This window comes from Macrobrachium rosenbergii, chromosome 43 (assembly GCF_040412425.1).
Source record: "Macrobrachium rosenbergii isolate ZJJX-2024 chromosome 43, ASM4041242v1, whole genome shotgun sequence".
Taxonomy (NCBI): Eukaryota; Metazoa; Arthropoda; class Malacostraca; order Decapoda; family Palaemonidae; genus Macrobrachium; species Macrobrachium rosenbergii.
In genome coordinates this window covers 30,396,676-30,418,915 of record NC_089783.1, presented here as the reverse complement: position 1 = coordinate 30,418,915, position 22,240 = coordinate 30,396,676, and the positions used below count along the sequence as shown (strand labels likewise).

The 22,240-nt window shown below is 42.8% G+C and overlaps 2 protein-coding genes across 12 annotated transcripts in view; one reads left to right on the top strand and one right to left on the bottom strand.

The window, feature by feature from the left end:
* Positions 1-22,240, bottom strand: part of plx (PTB_TBC1D1_like and TBC domain-containing protein plx) — a 143,459-nt gene that overhangs the window by 102,341 nt on the left and 18,878 nt on the right. For all 11 annotated transcript variants that reach the window (XR_010850204.1, XM_067086915.1, XM_067086911.1 and 8 more), the window contains 5 exons: positions 16,257-16,356; positions 7,681-7,783; positions 6,077-6,205; positions 4,431-4,551; positions 2,948-3,064 (listed from right to left, as the gene is read on the bottom strand). Coding sequence is in view for 10 of the 11 variants with exons in the window: in XM_067086915.1 (XP_066943016.1) it covers positions 2,948-3,064; positions 4,431-4,551; positions 6,077-6,205; positions 7,681-7,783; positions 16,257-16,356 (570 nt within the window). In the remaining variant the exon portion in view is untranslated. The remainder of the gene's footprint in view (positions 1-2,947; positions 3,065-4,430; positions 4,552-6,076; positions 6,206-7,680; positions 7,784-16,256; positions 16,357-22,240) is intronic.
* The window catches only part of LOC136828736 (uncharacterized), a 116,851-nt gene continuing 100,497 nt past the window's right edge, over positions 5,887-22,240 (top strand). Inside the window, exon 1 of the mRNA XM_067086921.1 lies at positions 5,887-6,252. Within this exon, the coding sequence (XP_066943022.1) occupies positions 6,165-6,252 (88 nt within the window). The 5' untranslated portion in view covers positions 5,887-6,164. The remainder of the gene's footprint in view (positions 6,253-22,240) is intronic.

Here is a 22,240-nt window from a genome sequence, read left to right as displayed (position 1 = left end):
TCGAGAGGCCACACTCTCACAGCCCCCGAAACATGAGACACCAGAAAAGAATGCGAATCGGTGGAAGGGCCAAAGAGAGAAAATTGTCTCTCAGAAGAGGCAGTGCCTTAGGAGTCCCACAGGACTCCCAAAGGGAACCTCCTCCCTGCTTCTTCTGGTGTTCGAACCGATAGGACCAAGACACCAGGCTAGGAACCCGACCGAGCACTGGTAAGCACTCAGGGAGCACTTGTAGTGCTGGCAAGAGGAGCCAAGACACCTGGGTGCCTCAGCCCTTTCTCTCAAGCTGCTCCTGAACTGGGTCGGGGAAAATACTCTCCAGACCAGATCGGGATACTCGATATTCCACAGAATCTTGAGCACTCAGAGCAGCTCGCGAACGAGCGCCCAAAGCAACACCCATCTTAGAGGTGGAATCCCTAGGACTGGGAACGGGAGCGCAAACCAAGGTCTACGCACCCGCGGTTCCTGAAACACAAAACCCAGGGGTATGCGAATTGGTTCCCGAAGACAAAGGTCGGAAAGAACCAACGTGAGACCCGCTGTCTCCTTGGAAGGAGGCAGTCCCTCGACGCCCAAAGGACTTCATGGGCGAAGAAGCAGCCTTTCTCTCCTTCAACTGATGGAGGTCTATCTGGTTTCCCAGGACCCTCTCAAACCTCAGGAGAGGAAGGGAAGAGGCAGCAGAAGACGAAATCAAAGATAAGTGGAAGAAGACGGTGGCTACCTCCACAGGGCGACTTCCTTCACCTTCACTCCGACATCCTCTACAGGATGGTGGACACGAAACATTGTAACCTTCACGGCAGCTGGGCAGGATCACAACAAAAGCAACCCAGGACACGACCACCAGAAGTAGCAGGCGCAATCAGGACAGCCGATGCAGGAGCTACAGAAGCGGTTCAGAAGGCAGGAGCTACAGCAAAGGCCAGGAACATCACATGAATGTCACCAGCAGTGACAGGTGCGACTGGGACGGCTGCAGCAGGAGCCGCCCAGAGACTTGTTGCCGAGTCAACAGGGGCAATAACACAGGAACCACAGCAGGAGCAAATGGACCACAGATACGCCAGAGGCAGTGCCACAGCATACATGAAGGCCAGCAATAATGGCGATCAATCCATATTGGCAGGAACAGTCAGAACAATCCCGATGTGGATCTATTCCATTCCAACCTGGTACTGTGGTCGATCCCGAAGCAAACACTGTATGAATGTCGGGACTCCTTCAGGCAAAGATATCCCAAGTGAGATGTCCAGCCAACTACTGCTGCGCCTACAATGGTCACTGTCAACCTGAAAAAAAAGAGCAAAGATGATTAGTAAAAGGAGACTCATCTCACTCTGAAGGGAACTACCCTACGAAGCGAGAAGAGGCCGCTGAGAAGAGGTCGCCCGACAGCCAGTGGTCCACCCCCCCCGTGGTCTTTGCCCGATGAGCGAGTGAAGAGGGCGAATGAGCGAGATCTCTCCCGAAGGAGAGATAGAAGAAGAACCTACAGGGTGAGAGAAGGAAGGAGGGGAGGCCACCAAGGGCACCATGGAAGTAAACTTAACAACGACGCCCGCAAACTCTCCTCCGCCCCCCATCCCCCGCTACTTTCCCACAGTGCAGGCTGCGAAAAACACTCAGCACAAGTAGAAAGGGAATCATCATGCCCTTATACACGGAGGGCGTGAGCCCAAGAAGGGGAGCAAACTTGTTACATCCCGATCAATGAAGGGGAGTGAAGTTATTACATCCCAATCTAATAAATCCGAACATAGAGGGGAATGCCTTCAGTATCTAATTAAAGGGCTACTGGAAGAGAAGCACTACCACTCGGTTACACCCCCTTTAATACGCCCTTGGCCATCAAACCCAAGACACAGACGCAGGGGAATGATGACGTGCACAAGGCTGTCACAAATTGTGGGTTTGTATATTAATAAATATCAAACACATGTAATGTATACAGAAAAATACAGAAAGATCCCACCGGGAGAAGTAAAGAGCTCAACGACAGTCAGGCAATGAAATCTGAAAACAAGTCTGCAACGCACGACAGCCGAAAGCAAACTAGAATATTTACATCCAGGCAGGCGAGTATTCTCCCCTCCCTGGCAGTGGTTACTGCCTAATCACTTTGTTCAAGAGTTTAATGGCCGTGTCCAGCTTCCCCATAAGTAATTCCTAATGTAAAAGACCGATGGTTTGTATATCGTGTTGGAACAAATAACCAATTATTAAAAAGCAATAACAATGAAAAATAACTAATGATTAAACATCAATGAAAATAAGTTGAATACAATGCAATACAGTAAACCCCCCTTATTTGCAGGGGATGCGTACCACAACCCCCGCGAATAGCTAAAATCTGCCAATACTTTAAACCCCTTAAAAACACTCAGAACTGCCTATTTTGATAGTTCAAACACAAAAAAACCCTCTAAAAATGCTTATACCTGAATATTTTAAGTTTTATCACAAAAAGTGCATTTAGTCATGAAAATGATTTGAAAATACAGTAATTAGGGGATATTTCTCAGAGGAAAATACCGCGAATGGGCGAATTTTCCGCGAATAATGTGTATATATATTCCATAGAGAAATCCGCGGATAGGTGAGTCCGCGAATCGTGAGACCGCTAATACGGGGGGTTTACTGTGTTACACATTCTCCAATACAATAAAATAAACATATTCCAGTCACACATGGATATAGTGCAGTATTTATGGCTTTCAAGTACACAATTAATAGAGAAGTATATTTGCAGTTCCATAAACCACATCTACTTCAATCTGTGAATGATCACTGGGAATGTAATCCAGCAACTGGTACAGTGAACTGAGACAGGGGCTACAAGCAAAATAAACTGACTATGTCTGAATATCATAAATTACACTTCAGCTCTACAGTTACTAGATATTACCACTCTTTATACTGAAAACTAGAATTTAAAGCTTACCCTCAACTTCTGCACAGAGCTGACTGAACCACCTCATTGGGCAATGATCACACAACAGGTTGCTCTGACGTTCTTTAACCTGTGCTTCATGCAAAGCAGCAAAAGCTTTACTAAGACCTGAAATAAGAGAAAGAAAAAATGAGTTAATGTCAACCAATATATAAAATTTTTAAAAATAATTAAATAAAAGAGGCTAATTTTGGTACTCTCCCAGAAGTTTTTACAGGGAGACAGCAATTTACCATATAAGTGAAGACGGTGTATGGAATCAAATTCAAAGTTCACAAGACAAATCTAAAAGCTACAGTCAAGACAACTGTTCGGTCAATTAAATGCCAAACATGCAGCTCACAATGGCAAATGATACTGAAAGCTGCATTATCATTACCATCATAAACTTTTTAAAATAATTTTTTCCCTTCAAAGGGCTGGACATGAAATAAGGTCTCTCCACAATAATCTATCCTGTGTCCTTTCTGCATGAACTCTTACAGGTCATGTTCATGTTTCCCTTTTTTCCTGGAATTCCTGGCCTTCTTGCCACTTACATCTCTAGCGGCTTTCTGAGCAACAGTTCCTCATCACATGTCTAAACCATGTCAATCTTTGAGAGCTCAGCCTTATTACTTGCCTCTAGCAACCACATATTTCATCCCATCAGTAACCCATTCTTCCCAGTGTACCTTGGCCATGAATCTTAATATATTTTATGGTTGCACTTTTTCAACATTTTGTGCATTTTCCTTGTTAGTGACATATTTCTGCAGGACAAAGTATTACAGGAACAGAGTATTACCCATCAAATGTGCTCTCTCTAGCAATGCAACATTTTACTTACCAGAAGTCTTGCTACCTCTCTCCATTTCATAAATGCCACAGACAAGCTCTTTTTTTACTGCTTTCAGTCAAGTGTGTTTGCTCTAGTATTACATTTTGGGCACCAATTCTCTTGCTTCACTTATATTTTGTAATCCTGAGCACCTCCTGTTACATTAACTGTTTCATTTGGTTTGTGGTAGAGTTCACCACCATACTTTTCCCATAACAACCATATAACCACTTTTCTGATTGTATGTTTTCCTTTGCTTCCTTTCCAGTCACAATAAGCTCTGTCTAGCCTATTCCGGTATTCAGCCATCTCCTCTCCACTCGAATTTTCATATTTAAACATTTCCACCTCCTTTTCTTTACATTTTAATATTAATAGTAGATCATCTACACAAAGCAGCTACCTCTGTAGCTTCTTCTATAACTTTGTAGCTTTTTCTATGAAAACAGAACACTTGAAGCAGACTAGAACAAATGTAGTAGCAGGAATTCAAAATGCTGATGTACCTGTTACCTTACACTCACCCTGTACTGCAAAAGTTTTGAGACAAGGTCTTGAAGATCAATGGCTAACTCCTAACAGGATAACCTAACATAATCAAAAGGTATTCAGTTCACTTGAAAATGTCTTAAATAACAAAATCATTAAACTTACTTTGCATGATCTCTTCAGTTACTGAGCTTACTTGACATTTAAAGATATAGCCTAGATAGCAAGGTAAGTCACCACTCAACTCTCGACATATGAGCCCAAAATGGTCATCATGTTTTACACCCTGAAAAAGATAAAATGATAATCAATATCCTACCTTCAATTAAGCCATTTTTGTATCTTACAAATATTACAGCACTCTCCATAACATAACACTGGTTCCTAAAAGATGTCTAGTCTCATATTCTGTATTCTTTTATCATGCAAACATAACCTAGTTTCCATTTACTTTCAATGATGCTATTCTTTTATCTTATAAACACTACAACACTCCACATAAAATAATACTGGTTTTTGAAAGACCTTCATTCTTGGTTCATTTTTCTTTTATTATTCATATATATAACCTAATTTTCACTAAACATTTGTCCCCAAAAAAGTCCCTTGAAAGTCAAGCAATGTGACTGCAGTCACATTAAACTATACTTTGTAATAACAGTTATACAGTCTCCAACTTGAAAAGAGGTTGGCTCCTCATCATCATCCTTTAGGCAACACTTGCTCATGGAATTCCTATCTGGTGTCTTACAAAAACCTACAAATTACATGACAACTGGAAAATAAATATTTTTATATATATTTGCCTTTTAATCATATACGAGTTAATTCTTCTCTATTACTACCTTTAGTAATATATTTCATTAAAATGTATATTTTCAACCCCTTTTCAATTCTACTTTTATGAAATTTCTATATCTATTCTCCTTTTAATTATATATGCAGTTATACTTCTCTATTTTTGTCTTAACACATTTCATTAACATGGATTTTTAAACCCTTTTCAATTCTACTTTCATGAAATTTACTGTCCTAAATTTGGGTGGAGATAAATTAAGTTGGTTTTTATGACGATTTTCTTTTAACTGTTTTTTTCTCTTTACAAACAACTCCAACAAAATCATACAACTAAAATATAGCTTCATAACAAGAGGAACTCTATGTGCTTTACAAAGAGAAATCGATGTGCTTTAAAAAAAAATCAACAAAGTAATTAAACTAAGTTACACCTACCCTACAATAGGAACATCAAGAAGAATTTCTGCATGGACAATGCAAATGCTGCTTATAAGAGTATACTGTATACTGTACTTGCAAATGTCAGTTCAAAGATATTATTCATAGATATGCTATAATTTCAGAGATTAAATGTGATAGCAATCAAAAATCAATATTTCCATACCTGCGAGTTAAACAAACATTGCCAAAGACTGCAAGTATTCACAGCGCATTTACAAACTTGAGTGAGTCACAAGCAATACCACACTTCAACAACTGATAATCCTGGTGTTTTATCATTCTATCAGCATTAAAGATAAGATACTACCCACATGGATAATAACATATCTACTGTTAACCTCTGAAAACCCCAAAAACCAATGTAAACATGATAGCTTACCTCAGTACCTCACTAATCCTTGGTGCAGTGTAGAACACAATACATGCTAGTAAGATATATTTTCAACAGATGGGATATGAAATCTGCTTGTAATTTATCTTTGATATGAGAATTATATAAAAACTGGTTATAAGAAAGCAATGATGCTTAACAGGAGCATCAGACAGAAAAACAACCAAGTGTAAGTTATTACCCTGCAACACTGGGCTATATCCTTAAAATACTTGTTAAGTTGTACTGACTTCATTTCCGGGTTAATCAACTGCACTTCATTGCGGCCTATGTGGAAGAGCATCGTGCGATTGAAATCTTGCCCCAACATCTGCAAACAGAAAGTGATTTGTGAATTATATCCCTACATAAAACAAGGTAAATCTAATGTCCATTTTACACAAAGTTAGAGAATCATATTTTATATCTATAATGTTACAAGAAAAACCACTCTTAGTAAATACTACTAGAATTGTCAGCTAATATAAAATAATTTATTGCAATTTAGCAATAAATCTAGAAAACTTAAACAACTTCAATTCCAATGAAAAATAATCTTAGCATAGCAAACTTCTAAAAAAATGATCATGTGGTTTCTAGAACATCCATTCCAAGACTTCTTAATTCCTAAAACTGAAAGGCACCGTTGCATATTGGAAATACTGTATTTGTTACTGTAAACTGTCTGAATTTCTACACACTTTGTTCTTCCAAACAATTTGAAATAAATGGCTTCAGAAGACAGGAATAACTACAAAAGTATGGGATGTTGCAGGAACTAATTGTCCCCTTCTTTCAGAAATATACTGTAAGTGATCACAGTATTTGTGCTGTATATGTGGCAGCCAAGCTATCTCTATACACATACCTAGCTACTTCAGTGTGGTATCCATACAATCAATGTTCTTAGACTATGGGATATGCCAAAGACTCTACATCATGACATTCCATGGTCATGGGTTTAAGTTCTTTTTCAAGAGTTCAGTTAGACAATTTTTTCGGCCATTTTCCTTCCTCTTTGTCAAAAGGTGAAGTTGATACTGGTGTCAGCATGCTGACCATTTTAATTTTGGAACTTTGCAGCACATTACTTAATTACAAGACCTTGCAGTAATGTCATCAGCATTAATGCTAATTTAATCATACAAAATTTAAGATAATCTTTTGTTTATATATAACTGCCTTCTCTTGTGCTTTGGACTCACAAAGACGACTTAGCCGAGTGCTCAGTATGACAAGTCATGCATTAAAGAATACTTCTTTTAGGCATAAATGAATATACTCAACATAATGCCAGGTCTCACACTCTATTTATCCAATTCTTAAAATAATGATTAACAATCATGGATAAGTATTTGATGGTGATAGTAACTGTCATTGCGGTAGTGACAAATGGTAGCAGTAATGTGTTGCTAACAACAATACAAGACAGAAGCTTGAGTCAAAGATGACAAAGTTGATGCAACATTTTCTTCCCTTCTCATTTGGTTGTATGCATTGCTTCTCAGCATAATTATTGACTTATTACTTCTATAACCAGAACACAAGTAGGCCTAAATCTGCAAACTGCATAAAATCTTCAACAGACACAAGAAAACAAAGAATTCAATCAAATTAAGGGCATTATGTTACCAGCCATTCAAGAGCCACTTATTCTGGAGTAGACAGATGGTCCAGCGAGATCAGAACAACATTTTCAGATCTATGGTGCTTTCTATTCATATCACTATTTATATTACTACACGCCCTGTCTTTCACCTGAAATCAAGATAACATTAATAACATAAAAATGATAGTATTACTTACTCGTAAATCACAATCATGATATCTAATTCCTCGTCCTCTTCCAGTCATACTTCCTATTGATCCAGCACGAGCCCTCATTCCAAATTCCTGAGTTTGGGATGGTCTAAAAAAAAAAAAAAAATCATTTAATAAAATGCTGATGATAATAAAAATTAAAAAAAGGAGAATCACGTTTCACTTACAATAAACTTCATATCCATCTACAACAACATACATTCCTAGCAAAGTTCCAATAAAAATCTGCTTTAAAATCACAATTTTTTAAAGTAAATTGTATTTTTCCTAACTATAGAAACCTAAGGCCCTTTACATTAGGAATTACTTTCAGCGAAGCAGGAAATGGCCATTGAACTTTCGAACAAGGTGGTTAGGCAGTTAACTACTGTCTGGTAGGCGGGAGTCCCACCTGCCCAGATGTAAACATTCCAATTTGCCTTTCGGCCCAGGTGCCAGATTGAGGGGTGGCATGAGGTGGGCATGAAAATATAATGTAAAGGACCTCAGGTTTGTATAGTTAGGAAAAATACAATTTACTTTAAAAAACTGTGACTTATTCCGACACGATATACAAACCATCAGTCCTTTACATCAGGAAGATTCACTGGTTGGAGGGAGGAATCTGAATGAGTCTCTATGAACTGACTGGAGTTCGCTACTTGTATTCCCTTCCTGGTCGATAGAGCGAGGAAGGGAAAACCTGCCTCTGACAAAGTGATTAGGTTGTAGGAAACGCGAGATCAATTGTCAGACTTCTGGGCTTTTTTTCCGTATGAATGAAGAAGACGCCATTTCATACGAAATAGGCTAAGATGAACCATAAAAAGTCGGCGACAGTAAGGCAAATACAAGTATCGGGTTTGTCTTACTGTCATGGTCTCCTTCCTCCCCTTGCTAGAGGAAGGAGTGGGTTTTCTTCTATGATCCTCAAAGGAAACAGAACGGACACTCAAAGCGTATGCTTCCTGCATCGACTGCCAGATCCAGTATGTAAAGGCACATCTGCTCTCTGTTCACAGGAAGAGAAGAAGGAGAAGCCAGTCACTCCCACACTCATTCTCACATCCACAACCGCACATCTTAGGCGAGATGCAACCCTGTCCTGTTAGAGGAGCCGAATAAGCTACACAACTTGTTGAGCACCCACCACAGGTCCCAGGGAAAAGGTGTCCAAGGACTTGTCGGCAATATCCCGAAGGTAGAAAAAAGTGAGTGGTCTGTCCCACGCTTTCAATACCTGAGGAACAGACAGGTTCTTCTGGAATGCGAGGGTCAGACCAATGCTCTGGACTTTGTGAGCTCTTACGCGGAAGACACCGGTGTCATCTTCTCCAGCAGCAGAGTACACTCTCCTAATTGTCTCACGAAGCCAGAAAGAAATCATGTTCTTGGACACCTCTTTCTCGGTTGAGCCAGCACTAACGAAGAGTTGTCAACACTCAGGCCGGAGATCGCGAGTTCTCTTCAGACAGTGCCGCAGCACTCTCACAGGACACAGTAGCATCTCGTCTGGGTCCTCTAGGGAGGGGACCATGAAGGACTCGAACCTGGTGTCAGGGACTGATGGGTTCTGAGTCTTTGCTACGAAGTCCAGGATGAAATTGAGCGTAACTGATCCCCATCCCCTTGAGTGTTTAACATCAAGGGAGGGTCCGTGAAGTTCTTCTACTCTCTTCGCCGATGCCAGGGCAAGCAGGAAGATGGTCTTGATGGTCAGATCCTTGTCTGACGACTCTCGTAAAGGCCCATACAGTGCATGAGTCAGGCTCCTAGAATGAGAGTCATGTCCCATGCAGGGGGTCTGAGGTCCCTGGGTGGGCAAGACCTTTCGAAGCTTCTCATCAGAAGAGAAATCTAGAAGGAAGAGGAGATATCTACCACCTTCAGCCGCAAGACTAGGCCGAGTGCAGCTCTGTAGCCTTTTACAGCTGAAATGGAGAGAAGCTTCTCTCAGCGAAGAAAGATGAGGACGTCAGCGACCTGCTGAACAGAAACTCTGACCGGAGAGATACCCCGTCTACGACACCAACCACAGAAGACGGCCCACTTTCCCTGGTATACCACTGCAGAGGACTGCCTGGGGTGTCCAGCCATCTCCGTTGCTGAGCAATGCGTAAAGCCTCTTGCTCGAAGGAGATGCTCGATAACATCCAGTCGTGAAGACACAGGGACTGCAATGCCTGATGGTACCGCTCTACGTAGGGTTGACACAGCAGGTTGGGCCAGGGAGGAATCTCTCTTGGTGTCTTGGAGAGAAGAGCTAGCAGGTCGGGATACCAAACAGCCTGGGGCCATTAGGAGTCACCAGAATCATCCTGTGATTGGGGGTGATCATCACCTGGCTGATCACCCTGCGAATCAGAAAACGGAGGTAAGGCGTAGAAGTTAAGGTTGCCCCACGGGTGTTGGAATGTGTCCTCCGCAGGGGGCCATGGGTCCAGCATGACTGAACAGATGACTTGAAGTTTCCTGTTGTGCTGGGTGGCAAACAGATTGATGACTGGAAGCCCCCACAACAGATTGAACAACCTCACCGCTATGTCTGAGTGAAGGGACAACTCTGTCCCTATCACCTGATTCTGGTGGATAAGCTTGTCTGCCACTACATTCCTCTTGCCTGGAATGTACCTGGCTGACAGCTCTACTGAGTGGGACAGAGCCCACTCGTGCACCTGCATTGTCAACTGGTGAAGCAGAAGGGACACCAAGCACCCTTGCTTGTTGACGTATGCCACTACTGCAGTGTGGTGTTGTCGCTCATCAACACCATGGGGTGTCCCATCACTCGATCCTGAAACTCTTGGAGGGCCAGGAAGGCCGCCTTGAGTTCCAGGATGCTGATGTGAAGGTGCTTGTCGTCTTGGTGCCACATCCCCCAAAGTCAGCAACTCCTCCAGGTGTGCGCCCCATCCCCCAGTCTGAGAACAAAAGAGGGACGAGAAAGGACTGGGGGTCTTGGGACTGGGACCAGTACTCCTTCAGTCGCCACTGCAGGGACCAAAGGTGTAGGTGCCCATGAGGGACCAGCTTCTCCAAAGATGACAGGTGACCAATGACGACTTTCCATTGCCGAGCTGGCTGCTCCTGTTGAGACAGGAACAGCTGTGCTGCCTTCCTGAACCTGCTGATACGAGAGTCGGAGGGGAAGACTCTTGCTGCTACCATATCTATCAGCATGCCCAGGTACTTTATCCTTTGGTTGGGGGGTGAGATCTGACTTCTCGAGATTTACTACGATCCCTAGGTCGCGGCAAAACTTGAGGACTTGATCCCTGTCCTGAAGCAACTGCGAGCAGGAGCTCGCCAAGACCAGCCAATCGTTGAGAAACCTCAACAGACATATCCTGTGCGAATGGGCCCAAGCTGACACTAAGATGAACACTCGCGTGATCACCTGGGAAGCAGTCGAGAGCCCGAAACAGAGTGCCCTGACTTGGAACACCATCTCCCTGAGGATAAATGATGGTACTTGCGGGAAGATGGATGGATGGGTATTTGAAAATATGCATCCTTCAGATCCACTGTTAGCACGAAGTCGTTCTCCCTGATGGAGTCGAGCACAGAACGAGCTATCTCCATCATGAACCAAGTCTGGCAAACGAATCAGCTCAAGGGAGAGAGGTCTATGACCGGTCTCCAGCCCCCCGAAGCTTTCTCCACAAGAAAGACACAGCTGTATAAGCCTGGGGACTAATCCGACATGACTTCCACAGCATTCTTGCTCAGCATGACTTGCACTTCTTGCGTGAGTACAAGATCCTTCATTGATCCAAGAACGTAGGTATGGAGAAGGACCGGAGAGTTGGTGAAGGGTGGCTGAGACTCGAAGGGGAGCAGACATCCCTCCCAAAGGACATCCACTACCCATGTCTCGGCTCCGTATCGCTGCCATGTTGCCCAATGGCTCGATAGGCAACCCCCCCACTGTCCGCAGCAGCTGGAGGGGGGAATGCCGCCCCTAGCATTCCCCCTTTACCAGACTTCTCAGGGGCCGAGGAAGTGCTAGCTTGGCCTGAAGGCCAAGCCACGGTGGAGCACGAAGACCCGGAGGTCTTGGCCACTGCCTGGTGGACAAGGCGGTTGCTGTCTTCGGCATGACGTTTGTCCATCACAACACCTACCAGCTCTCTGGTCCGCTCCATAGGATCGTTGCCTACTCAGGACTAATAGACCTGGCAAAGTGAGGACAGCATCTCTTCTCTTAAGCACCAGGTTTGCCCACAGGTTTGCCATCTGGTGGGCAAGGTAGGAGATGGCTCTACCTCCAGACTGGCATAGCCTTCCAAAAGCAGGGTCCTCCCCCGGCACGATAAGAGGCCAAGGAAGCAGCCACCTTGGATAGTGTGAAAGGCCACAAACCCAACCAGGAGACTGCCTGGAGAGCCGCCATAGCAGTGGCTTCTAAGGTCGCTACTTCTTGCTGTGAGGGAGATTCCTTCCACAGTAATCTGCTGCAGCAAGAGACCCGGGCCCAGACGCACCAGGTCCAGGTCAACATGCTTAGCCAGCAATGCCCTCTCTGAGGGCGTATAAAAGCGCTTCTGAAGTGAGGAGGAAGAAGAAGTTTGTCTGAGCTGTTCAAATGAAAATTATTCACGTGATCGAGAACCCCCTCGGCAAGTGTGGATCACAGCAGTCCCATCGAAACCTTGGGTTCCCTTTTTGGACCACAGAAGGATTCGAGGTGCAAAGAATGATCCACAGGCGAGGCCATGGTCCCTTCCCCAAGATCATCGTCCTGACGAATCAGCGCAATGACCTCTGCAAAAGTTCTCTGTATTTCGGGGGTGTCCTCATCCTGGGGGGAGAGGACCCTCGGGTCCTTCCAGGGTGCGGTCCTCCTGATCTACTCTCCTGGCAGGAGGGAGAACCTCAGCGGACCCCTTGGAGCCTTCCTGCACTATGTGGGCGTTACGACCTAGTCGATCCCAGGAACAAGCCAGGAATGTATGCCCTCATAGTCGAACTCTGGGGAGAAGAATCTTCAGAGTTCCTCCTGTCCGACTCGCCCCTCCCTGGGAAACCCCAGGAGGTTGAGGGGACAGGCGAGGAGGATCGGGCATCCCCGCCGGTCGAACCAGCAGGAGGAACAGGCCGAGAGTGGTCATCAACCAGGGTCCAAGAGAACGCTTTCGCCTCGGGGAAGCGTTGTCCCGAGGAGAGCGTAGAGGTTCTTGAGAGCCGAGCCGAGCCAAGTGCTCAACTTGACCGAGGGAGGCCGATCGTATGAACATGACCAGGGACTGGGAGAGTCAAGCACGCTGCTGGCTGGCGAGAACTTGCGCTGTCCTCTTGACGGGGCCCAGTCTTCTTCGAGGCCGGAACCTCTCGAAAAGACTGTACAGGGGACCACCTCTGTCTCCCCAGATGTTCGGACTCAAGAGGCCGAAGCATCTACCTGGGAACCTTGCTTAGCACTAGTGGAAGTGCCAGCAAGCAGAGCCGAGACACCTGCATGTCTTGGCTCTTTCTCCTGTCCTGTGCCCGAATCGGGGGGGGGGGAGACGACAGCTTTCTTCTTCTTTGACTAATGAGCCTTGGAAGAAGAAAGGGAGGAGGTAGCAGACAAAAACGACGAAGACAAAGACGATGAAGACGACGACACCTTCCTAGACCTCTTCTTTGTCATCCTCTTCAGTATGGTGGTCAAGTCTCCTATCCAGAAGGGATCAGCAGAAGTCACAGGAGCAGCCGGGGTGGCCAGTACAGCCCGCAAGCCAGGGAAGCCAGGAGCAGTGACTGGGGCGACTTGAACAGCCTGGGTAGGTGGAGAAACCAGGACAGGCAGGGAGCCAGGTAGGCCAAGAGCCAGGACTGGGGCGACTAGGATAGCTAGGGCAGGTGGAGAAGCCAGGAAAGCCAGGGAGCCAGCAACACCAGGTACAGCAGGAGTGGGAACCATAATATGGGGCATGGATGAAGTTACCATCATGGAGGATCCTGGCTGGGACAGCGGAAGCCAGGTGGGAGCGGCACTGCATGATGAGATGTCGGTGCAGCAGTCACCTGGGTACCCAGGTGAGAAAAATTAAGTATATCTTAGTTTAACCAGACCACTGAGCTGATTAACAGCTCTCCTAGGGCTGGCCCGAAGGATTAGACTTATTTTACGTGGCTAAGAACCTATTGGTTACTTAGCAACGGGACCTACAGCTCATTGTGGAATCCGAACCACATTATAGCGAGAAATGAATTTCTATCACCAGAAATAAATTCCTCTAATTTTTCATTGGCCAGCCGGAGACTTGAACTCGGGTCTAGCAGAGTGCTAGCCAACAACTCTTCCAACTCGCCCAATGAGGAACTACTTAGGTGAGAAGATACAGTTACCAGCATCTTAGGAAAAATGGTCACTGTTATGGCAGTAGCTGTGGCATGGGTCATTACCTGGTGCCAATGAGATGAGCCAGGAGACCCTCCAGTGATGGTACGCCAGGGAGGCCCATGTGAAGCCATGTGGAAGTGAGATCTGGAACCTGCCCCCTAAGAGAAGCCTCTACCACTATAGCTGAAGACAAAGTCAGGTTAGGGGAGGGAGACTCCACTCGCTCCGGAGGAAAAATTCCTCCCCCCCGATCGAGGAGAGGCCCCCGAGAAGAGGTTATCATGATCGTCTGCTACCCTGCGCTGTTCTAAGCCTGACGAAGCAAGTAAAGAAGACAAAGGGGAGTCCTCTCCCGAAGGAGAGGCAGCCAGAAGGGGAAGCTTGAGGGAGAGAGAAACAATCCCGAAAGGTTAGCCACTAAGGGAGTCATCAGGGGCGTGTAACCCTCAGATGACGCCTTAGAAGGGCTCCTCCGGTACTATTTCCTCCCTTCAAACCTCGCCCACTGTTCAGCCGACCAGGAGCAACACTCAGAACAAGGAGAATCATGGGAACGCACACGCCCCCTGCAAGAAGAGCAAAGGGCGTGCAGGTCCACATCAACTTTAGATCGAAAACTATTACATTTCTTCCCGCCAGCCCCAGGACATACACGCTGGGGGAAGGCGGGCTTACAGGGTTTATTTACCTCATGAGTTTCCATAATAAAGAAATGAAAACACAACACACACAACAAACACAAAAGATTCCACTGGGAAAATAGCTCAACGGAAGCCCGACCAGAGAGCGAAGAAAACATGTCTGTACCACACGACGGCCAAAAGCAAACTGGAATGTTTACATCCAGGTAGGCGGGACTCCTGCCTATCGGACGGTAGTTAACTGCCTAACCACCTAGTTCGAAAGTTCAACAGCCGTTTCCAGCTTTGCTGAAAGTAATTCCTAATGTAAAGGACCGACGGTTTGTATATCGTGTTGGAACAACAAATACTTGAATCTTACATGAAATATTAACAGAAACTATATGACAACTGGTTAAAGCACATGGACACCGAGATTTAAATTTGAACTTTCAAAGTTTTACTGATACAAACTCTTAGTTATATCCAGAGGCTTGTGCGAAATACAGTAGCTGCTAAACAGAAAGGATTTATGCTTGATCACTTGGTAAGACTTAAGCCAATTAGAGGTAGACCCAATCTCACTTGTTAACTGATTTCATTCCATGACTGTCTCTACACCATAAATGTTACCCTAGTGAAAATGGAAGGAGGGTGCTCTCAAAAGAATCACATATCCTTTTACTGAATATGGTCATCATCTGGGAAAAGGAGCGAAATATGGTACATAGGATAACACAGATACATAACAGCAGCCCAGATAATGTCAATCAATTAAGCAAAGCATAGCTGAAAACGGGATGTTGAATGCCCCAACGTACCATGTCTACTTATCAGCTGTGAGCAACGATGGGATATTAACAACTATGTAATATCTCCAATATAATGTTCCTTTATTTCTAATATCAACCACAAACACTAATAATACAAGAAGGAGAATCTATATAATGTGTTAAGACTAAACTTTATTATATATTAACTTTTATGAAGCAAAATTTAATTTTTTTTTTTCACAAAAAAACTCAATCAGCCTCTGAAGTCCTTCTAAAAGAGATGATAGAAGGTTGTACTCATCACTGTACATGTACGGATAAATCTCCAAATCCATAGCATTAACCACATTCAGTACTTGTGTCTGCAGTTGGAAGCACTTTTTCTGTCCTTAAGTTGGCTATTGGCTAGCACTAACAAAAAAAATTCTTGGTTTTGTCTCTTTTCAAGACTACCACGTTTTCCCATTCAGAACTACTCCTTTCTGCCCTCATTCTGCATTAATTGTATTTCCCAACTATACTATCATAAAATTAGCATAATTCCCCTTCGATTCACAAACTACAACTACCCTACTCCCAGTGTTGTGGACAGCATTATTACTCCAGTCCAATAAAATCTACAAGAATTTTATAATGCTTCAAGTCTACTCTTAGGTTTGCAATGGTTGTATTCAACATACAGTACTTATAATAAATTGAATACTGAAATCACTGGGTAGCATAGAAATGTGCAGACCATACGCATGAAACTTATATTTGCAAGGGGGTGGGACTCTATCCCTCATTATAACATCATATTTCATATCATGTCATTATCATTAAAACCGACATCCATTCTAGAATATTTAAGTACTTACGAACCTACGACCCATATGGCCAGTGTCTCCGCTGATTGTCCTCAGACGTTCACGCCTCACGGGTTCAATGACAGGAAATTCATCTTCTGTAGAGTTTGCTTTTCCTGTAAATGAAGATTAGCAAATACTACCTTCAACAATTTTTGATAAAGCTAAATCATAAATATCTCTTCTTTTTAATGTATTACAGTAAACCCCCGTATTCATGTCCTCATGATTTGCAGACTTACCGATTCGTCGGATTTTCTGTGGAACATATCTATAAATCATTTGTGAAAAATTCAGCAATTCGCGGACTTTTTCTCTGGGAAATATTCACTAATTAGTGTATTTTGATGTTATTTTCTTGACTAAATACATTATGATAAAAAAAGATTTACCAGTACTAATTTTCAAATATTATTAACATTAATAATAATAATAGTAATATAATAATAATAATAATAATACTGTAGGATTAAATAATACATAACTCAAAGAGAGAGAGAAACTGATTTTCTCCCCTCCATTTAGGACAGACCCAACCTCATTAAAGCGAAGAGAGATGCTCAGATTTGATACTATTGAAAAATTAAAATTATATTAAAGTACTATAGAAATTATATTAAAATATGTAAGTGTTTCCGGATGATAGTATAACCATTTTCAGAAGGTACATTTTATGATAAAATAATGATTTACAGTAAGTACTAATTTTCAAATATTAATATTAAATTTAATAAGATTAAATAATAACATTAAATAAAAATAATAATTATCTCTCGCTTATTTAGATGGGAGAATTTTTCAGACATGTAATACGTACACATGTTTCTTTTGTATTATAAATAAATGATTTATCTAATAAGTACTAATTTTCAAATATTAAGATTAATAATAATAATAATAATAATAATAATAATAATAATAATAATAATAATAATAATAATAATAATAATAATAACAATAACAACATCTTCCATGCATTTGTGTAGTAAATTTTTTAACATTTTAAATAAACAAAGAGTGATTCCCAGTCTTTTTATTCTTGACTTGAGAAAGGAGGGGGGAAGGGTAAATGTCAATTTACTTGACAGTTTGACATATTGGCTGGAGGAGATGGGGAGTGTTGCCCTCAGAAGCTCAAGGATTTCAATCTTTTGACATAGAAAGGCATTATTTTCTCTCTCTCTCTCTCTCTCAGGAAAAGACACTGTTTGTGTGTGTGTGTGTGTGTTCATAGTATTTTAAAAATGTGTACTGTAGTAAAGGTATTACATCTTTGGAAGACAAAAAACAAACATATAAATTTTTTGTTGTTAGAGATATTAAAGAGATAATCTCTCTCTCTCTCTCTCCCTCTCTCTCCCCAGCCAGACTTGTTGAATATAAGTCGAGGTGGTAACTCTCTTTCTCTCTGCTTTGGCTTGAAGGCTTAGAAGTATGTATGTACATATTTTTAGGGGTACTAATGTTTAAGGTGACTTTGAAATTATATTAATAATATAATTACAAAGATTAATACAGTAATAGGATAATAATTTAAGGTATATTTGATGTAGGATGATACTTTAAGTATACATTTGGTATTTGAACTTTCAAGATAGGCAGTTATAAGTGAGTTTAGAGGGGGGTAGCAAGTATTCGCAGATTTTAACTACTCGTGGGGGGGAGGGGGTCTGCAATGTATCCCCAGCAAATATGGGAGGTTTACTGTATTTTACTTCATGAATAACCAAGATCTTGCTATTGCATTACTAGATTGATTTCATGAAAGAAAAATATATCTGCAAATACATTTCATACCATGCAGCTAAAATCCAACACAGAATAGGTTTTTTAATCATCAACATATAATTTACCACTCTATGACATTTTAAACTAAAAATTACTCTAGATACCATCAATTACTAGACCTCAAATGTTTTTAAATAAAATTTAATAGTACAGTGTTAATTTTCATAAACACAAATAATACTACAGTATACTGTGCATAGCTTAAATTCTCAATCAAGAAGGGGTAAACTAAGAACATTAAAATAATGATTTTTGTGATAAAATCAATTTTTTAGGTACTTACCCTCTATCATTTTGATTTATCTGCGATTGTTTTGGTGCAGGTTTGACAAGTGTTAAAACTGAAACAATCGTTAATGAACGCTCCCAATATAGTTAATCCCCCACCCTTTGTAGGGTGGGGGTAGGACAGCGAATGTTTTGGTCGCTCATTCCACTCTTAATCTCTTAAGAGGGGAGGAGAGCGGGTTTCAATGATAGAGGGTAAGTACCTAAAAAATTGATTTTATCATAAAAATAATTATTTTTGGAGGTGAAATTTACCCCCTATCATTTAGCTGACTCCAACATTGTGTGCTGGAGGTCAGCAAGAGCTTCCCTATAACCGAATTATCAGATATTATTATAAATATCCTCATTTCTGCTTACCTGATGAATATGATCCCATGGTAGGTACTTGTCGGATGAGGATCTTCATCAGGCGAGGTCCACTATCTTGGGAGGTGGAATGTGAACCCCAAATGTGGCCATTGGTTGAAGATGTGCAACACAGAATGGCAATTTATTGGCACCTGTGCCTCAGGCCTGCACAGGTGATAGAAGCCACAACCACAAATAAACTATGATCCGTTAAGAGTTACCACCTACCTAACTGAGTTGCTGTGTACCTCACACCCAAAAACAACAAGCCCAAACTGAAAGAAACGTGGTACTTAATCAGCTCAGGGTAGCTTTCTCCAATAAGGAGCAATGGCTCTGCAACATTATATAATATAATTTACTAAAAAAAAAAAAAAAACTTGCCCTCATCCAAGAATAGACAAAGCAAGGACAACTACTTTATACAAAAAGATCCAAATAAAAAAAGTGGGGTAAACTACCTTGTACGAACTCATCACATACAGTTCACCTTTACCTAGGAAGGAGGTAGCCTAGAGGGAACCCTTATCTGTTCGTGACCCATAATGGGAAGACCAGGAGATAATCTTCCCTGCTGAAACCAGAGGTGCTAGTGTAAGGCAGTCTTCATATTGGATCTCTACGTCCCTCAAGTACAGTAATTGGAAGCAAAAACAGAGCTACAACTCCACTGTGCTGCCAAGACTGGACGGTCTAGAGCAGTGGTTCTCAACCTGGGGGGCGCGCCTCCCTAGGGGGGCGTCAGCAATTTCCAGGGGAGGCGCGAGGCCTACGGAAAATTTAAAAATTCTAGAATTATATTCGTTATTTTCTTAACAAGATGAGGAACTAATATTCAGAAGTTTATAAAAAAATGCAAATGTATCGCCTTATAACGTTAGTTTCCTATAGTCTACCATTCTAGTTAGACTCGCTAGGCTTACCATTACTTTGTAATTATTTACCTCCCTCCCTGTCCCTCGAAACTCCTTCTCTTTCTCTTTTTTTTTTTTATTTTCCTCCTAATCTGGGAGGGAATTTTACTCATAGATGCAAGGGGGGGCGTGGAGGGAAGGATCAGCTCTTAGAGGGGGCGTGATAATAAAAAGGTTGAGAACCACTGGTCTAGAGAGAGGTGTTGGTGAAAACTAATAGAAGTAGCCACTCCTCTGAAATCATGTGGTTTCACCTTCAAAAGAGGACAAACCTCTGGAGAGACTGTCTGGTGTGCTTTCAGAATTAAGGACTTAATCAAGAAAGCCATGGCATTTTTAGGCATAGGAACCTCAGGCTTCCTGACTACACAAAATAAGTTCCTACACTGCTTCCTCACAGGCTTAAGACAGGACGTATAACTTCAGAGCCCTAACAGGGCATAAAACCAGCTCTCCTTCCTCAGGAGTTAAGAGTTTCTAGAGAAGGGATAGAGATAACTCTAGGAAGAGTTTTGGTCTTAACATCGTTCTGGGCACGAAAGGAAGCCAGAAAGGATAATTCTGCTCCAGCTCAAGAAAACCCTACTAATGAAGATACTGCTTGCAATTCACTTATTCTTTTGGTTGAAGCCAAGGCCACCAGAAAGAGGGTTTTCAAAGAAGGAGCCCTGAGAGAAGCCTCTCTAAGGGACTCAAAAGGAGGGCCTCTAAGGTGTCGTAAGACACTATCTAGGTTCCATAAAAGGTTTCTGAAAAACCTTCGGCATTTCCAATTGAAAAGAGCGAACAGCTTCACGTAAGTCAACATCCTTTGAAATATCCAATCCAGTACACCTTAAAACAGAAGCCAGCATGGATTTATAGCCTTTGATGGAGGAAACGCACAAACCTTTAGCATACCTTAAGAATCGTAGAAATTTGATTACATTTTCAATGCTGGTGCAAAGACATGAAATGCCCCTTAAACTGCACCATGCACTATACAGTTTGCACTGTTTCTGACATAATATACTGTATTAGGAGGCTTTCTCCTTGCAGTGAGGATGAAGTCCCTAGACGACTTTGAAAATCCTCTAGCTCTGAGGAGCCTGTCGACAGTTTCCAAGCAGTTAGATGAAGCATGTTCATATTTCCATGTAGCCTCCCTCTCTCTGTCTGTCGAAGTAGAACTGTCCAAAAAGGCAACTATCTGGGAACTTCTATCGACATTTCTATTCGAAGGTCTGTGAACCAATACCTCCTCGGCCATCAAGGTGCAATTAGAATCATGGTGTGTTCCAGGATTCTCTCAATTTCTTAAGCACTTCCTTCAACAGCAGAAATGGAGGGAAAGCATATAAGAATAGGTTTGCCCAGTTTAAAGCCATGATGTCTACTGCCCAGGCTTGAGGGTCCAGAACTGGTGATGATGATTCAACTTTGTCGCAGAGATCGATGGAAGGTTGGCCGAACTCCTTACAAATTGCCTCGCACACAATTGGGTTTAATGTCCATTCATGGGAGAGTACCTGTCCTGGATGACTTAGCATGCCTGCCAGAATATTCAATTGACCGGGTACAAACTGGGGGATTATGACAATGTTCCTCTCCTCTGTCCAGAGGAGTAAACCCATGGTAATGGCTACTAACATTTCTGACTTCATGCCCCCTTGTCTCCTTAGGTAGGACAGAGACGTTGAGTTGTCCGAGAAGACAGAAATTACTTGGTTGGTCACTGCACTTCCCAGCTTCTGTAGGCCCTTTTGGATAGCCAACAACTTGCAGTTTATGCGCAGATTTTTCTCGACTGGGAACCATACTCCAGAAGCGCCGTGATTTCTCATAAATATACCCCAACCCTTTCTGAGGCGTCTGAATACAGTGAGAAGTCTGGGCTCGGGGACTCTAGAGACTTCCCTGCAAGACATCCACCAACTGTCTCATGAGGATTCGTCAACTCTTCCCTGGGACTCGCTGAGGCAGCGTGTGGCCTGGCTGAGGTGGCATGCAGCCAGGCTGAGACAGCAAGCAGACTCGATGAAGCTTCCCGCAGCCTAGAATATGCCTGGTGTGGACTCGACACTTCCCATGGCCTCAAATATCTGACACACTTAGTCTTAGCTTCAGAAAGACATTCTATAAAAGCCACAAAAAACCTTGGAAGCAGACATACCTACAGCCTTGATGAAATCAAAACTCAGACTATCATCAACAGAAAAGGAGTCTAGCCATGAAGGCTTACTGCCCGAATGCCTGAGTAATGACTCCAGACTCCTTGAGGCGGCTGAAGGCGCAGTGGCATTGTTTGCTGCTGAACGCGAACGGTTACCTGGTTCGGATGAATCGCTATGATAACCTTGGGAAAGCGAAGGCCTAGACCTTTTCACCCTACCATGAATGGCTTTAGGTGAGAACAATTTGCTTTTGTCCAAAGAGGCCCGAGAAGCAAAGGAAGGAGACAGAAGGCACAGTCCATGAACATCCTGGGATGGCAGTCCTCTTTTGGGAGCTCCGGGACTACCAGGCCTGGTGGCACGAGGAGCCAATGGAACAGACAAGGCTGTGTCCGCAGAGTTGCCAATGGAATAAGGGGACACTGTCCCTGCCAATGCACATTAGATGCAAAAGATTCAAACTTGTTACATAAAAATTCAATCTTAGATTTTACAGAATCACTATC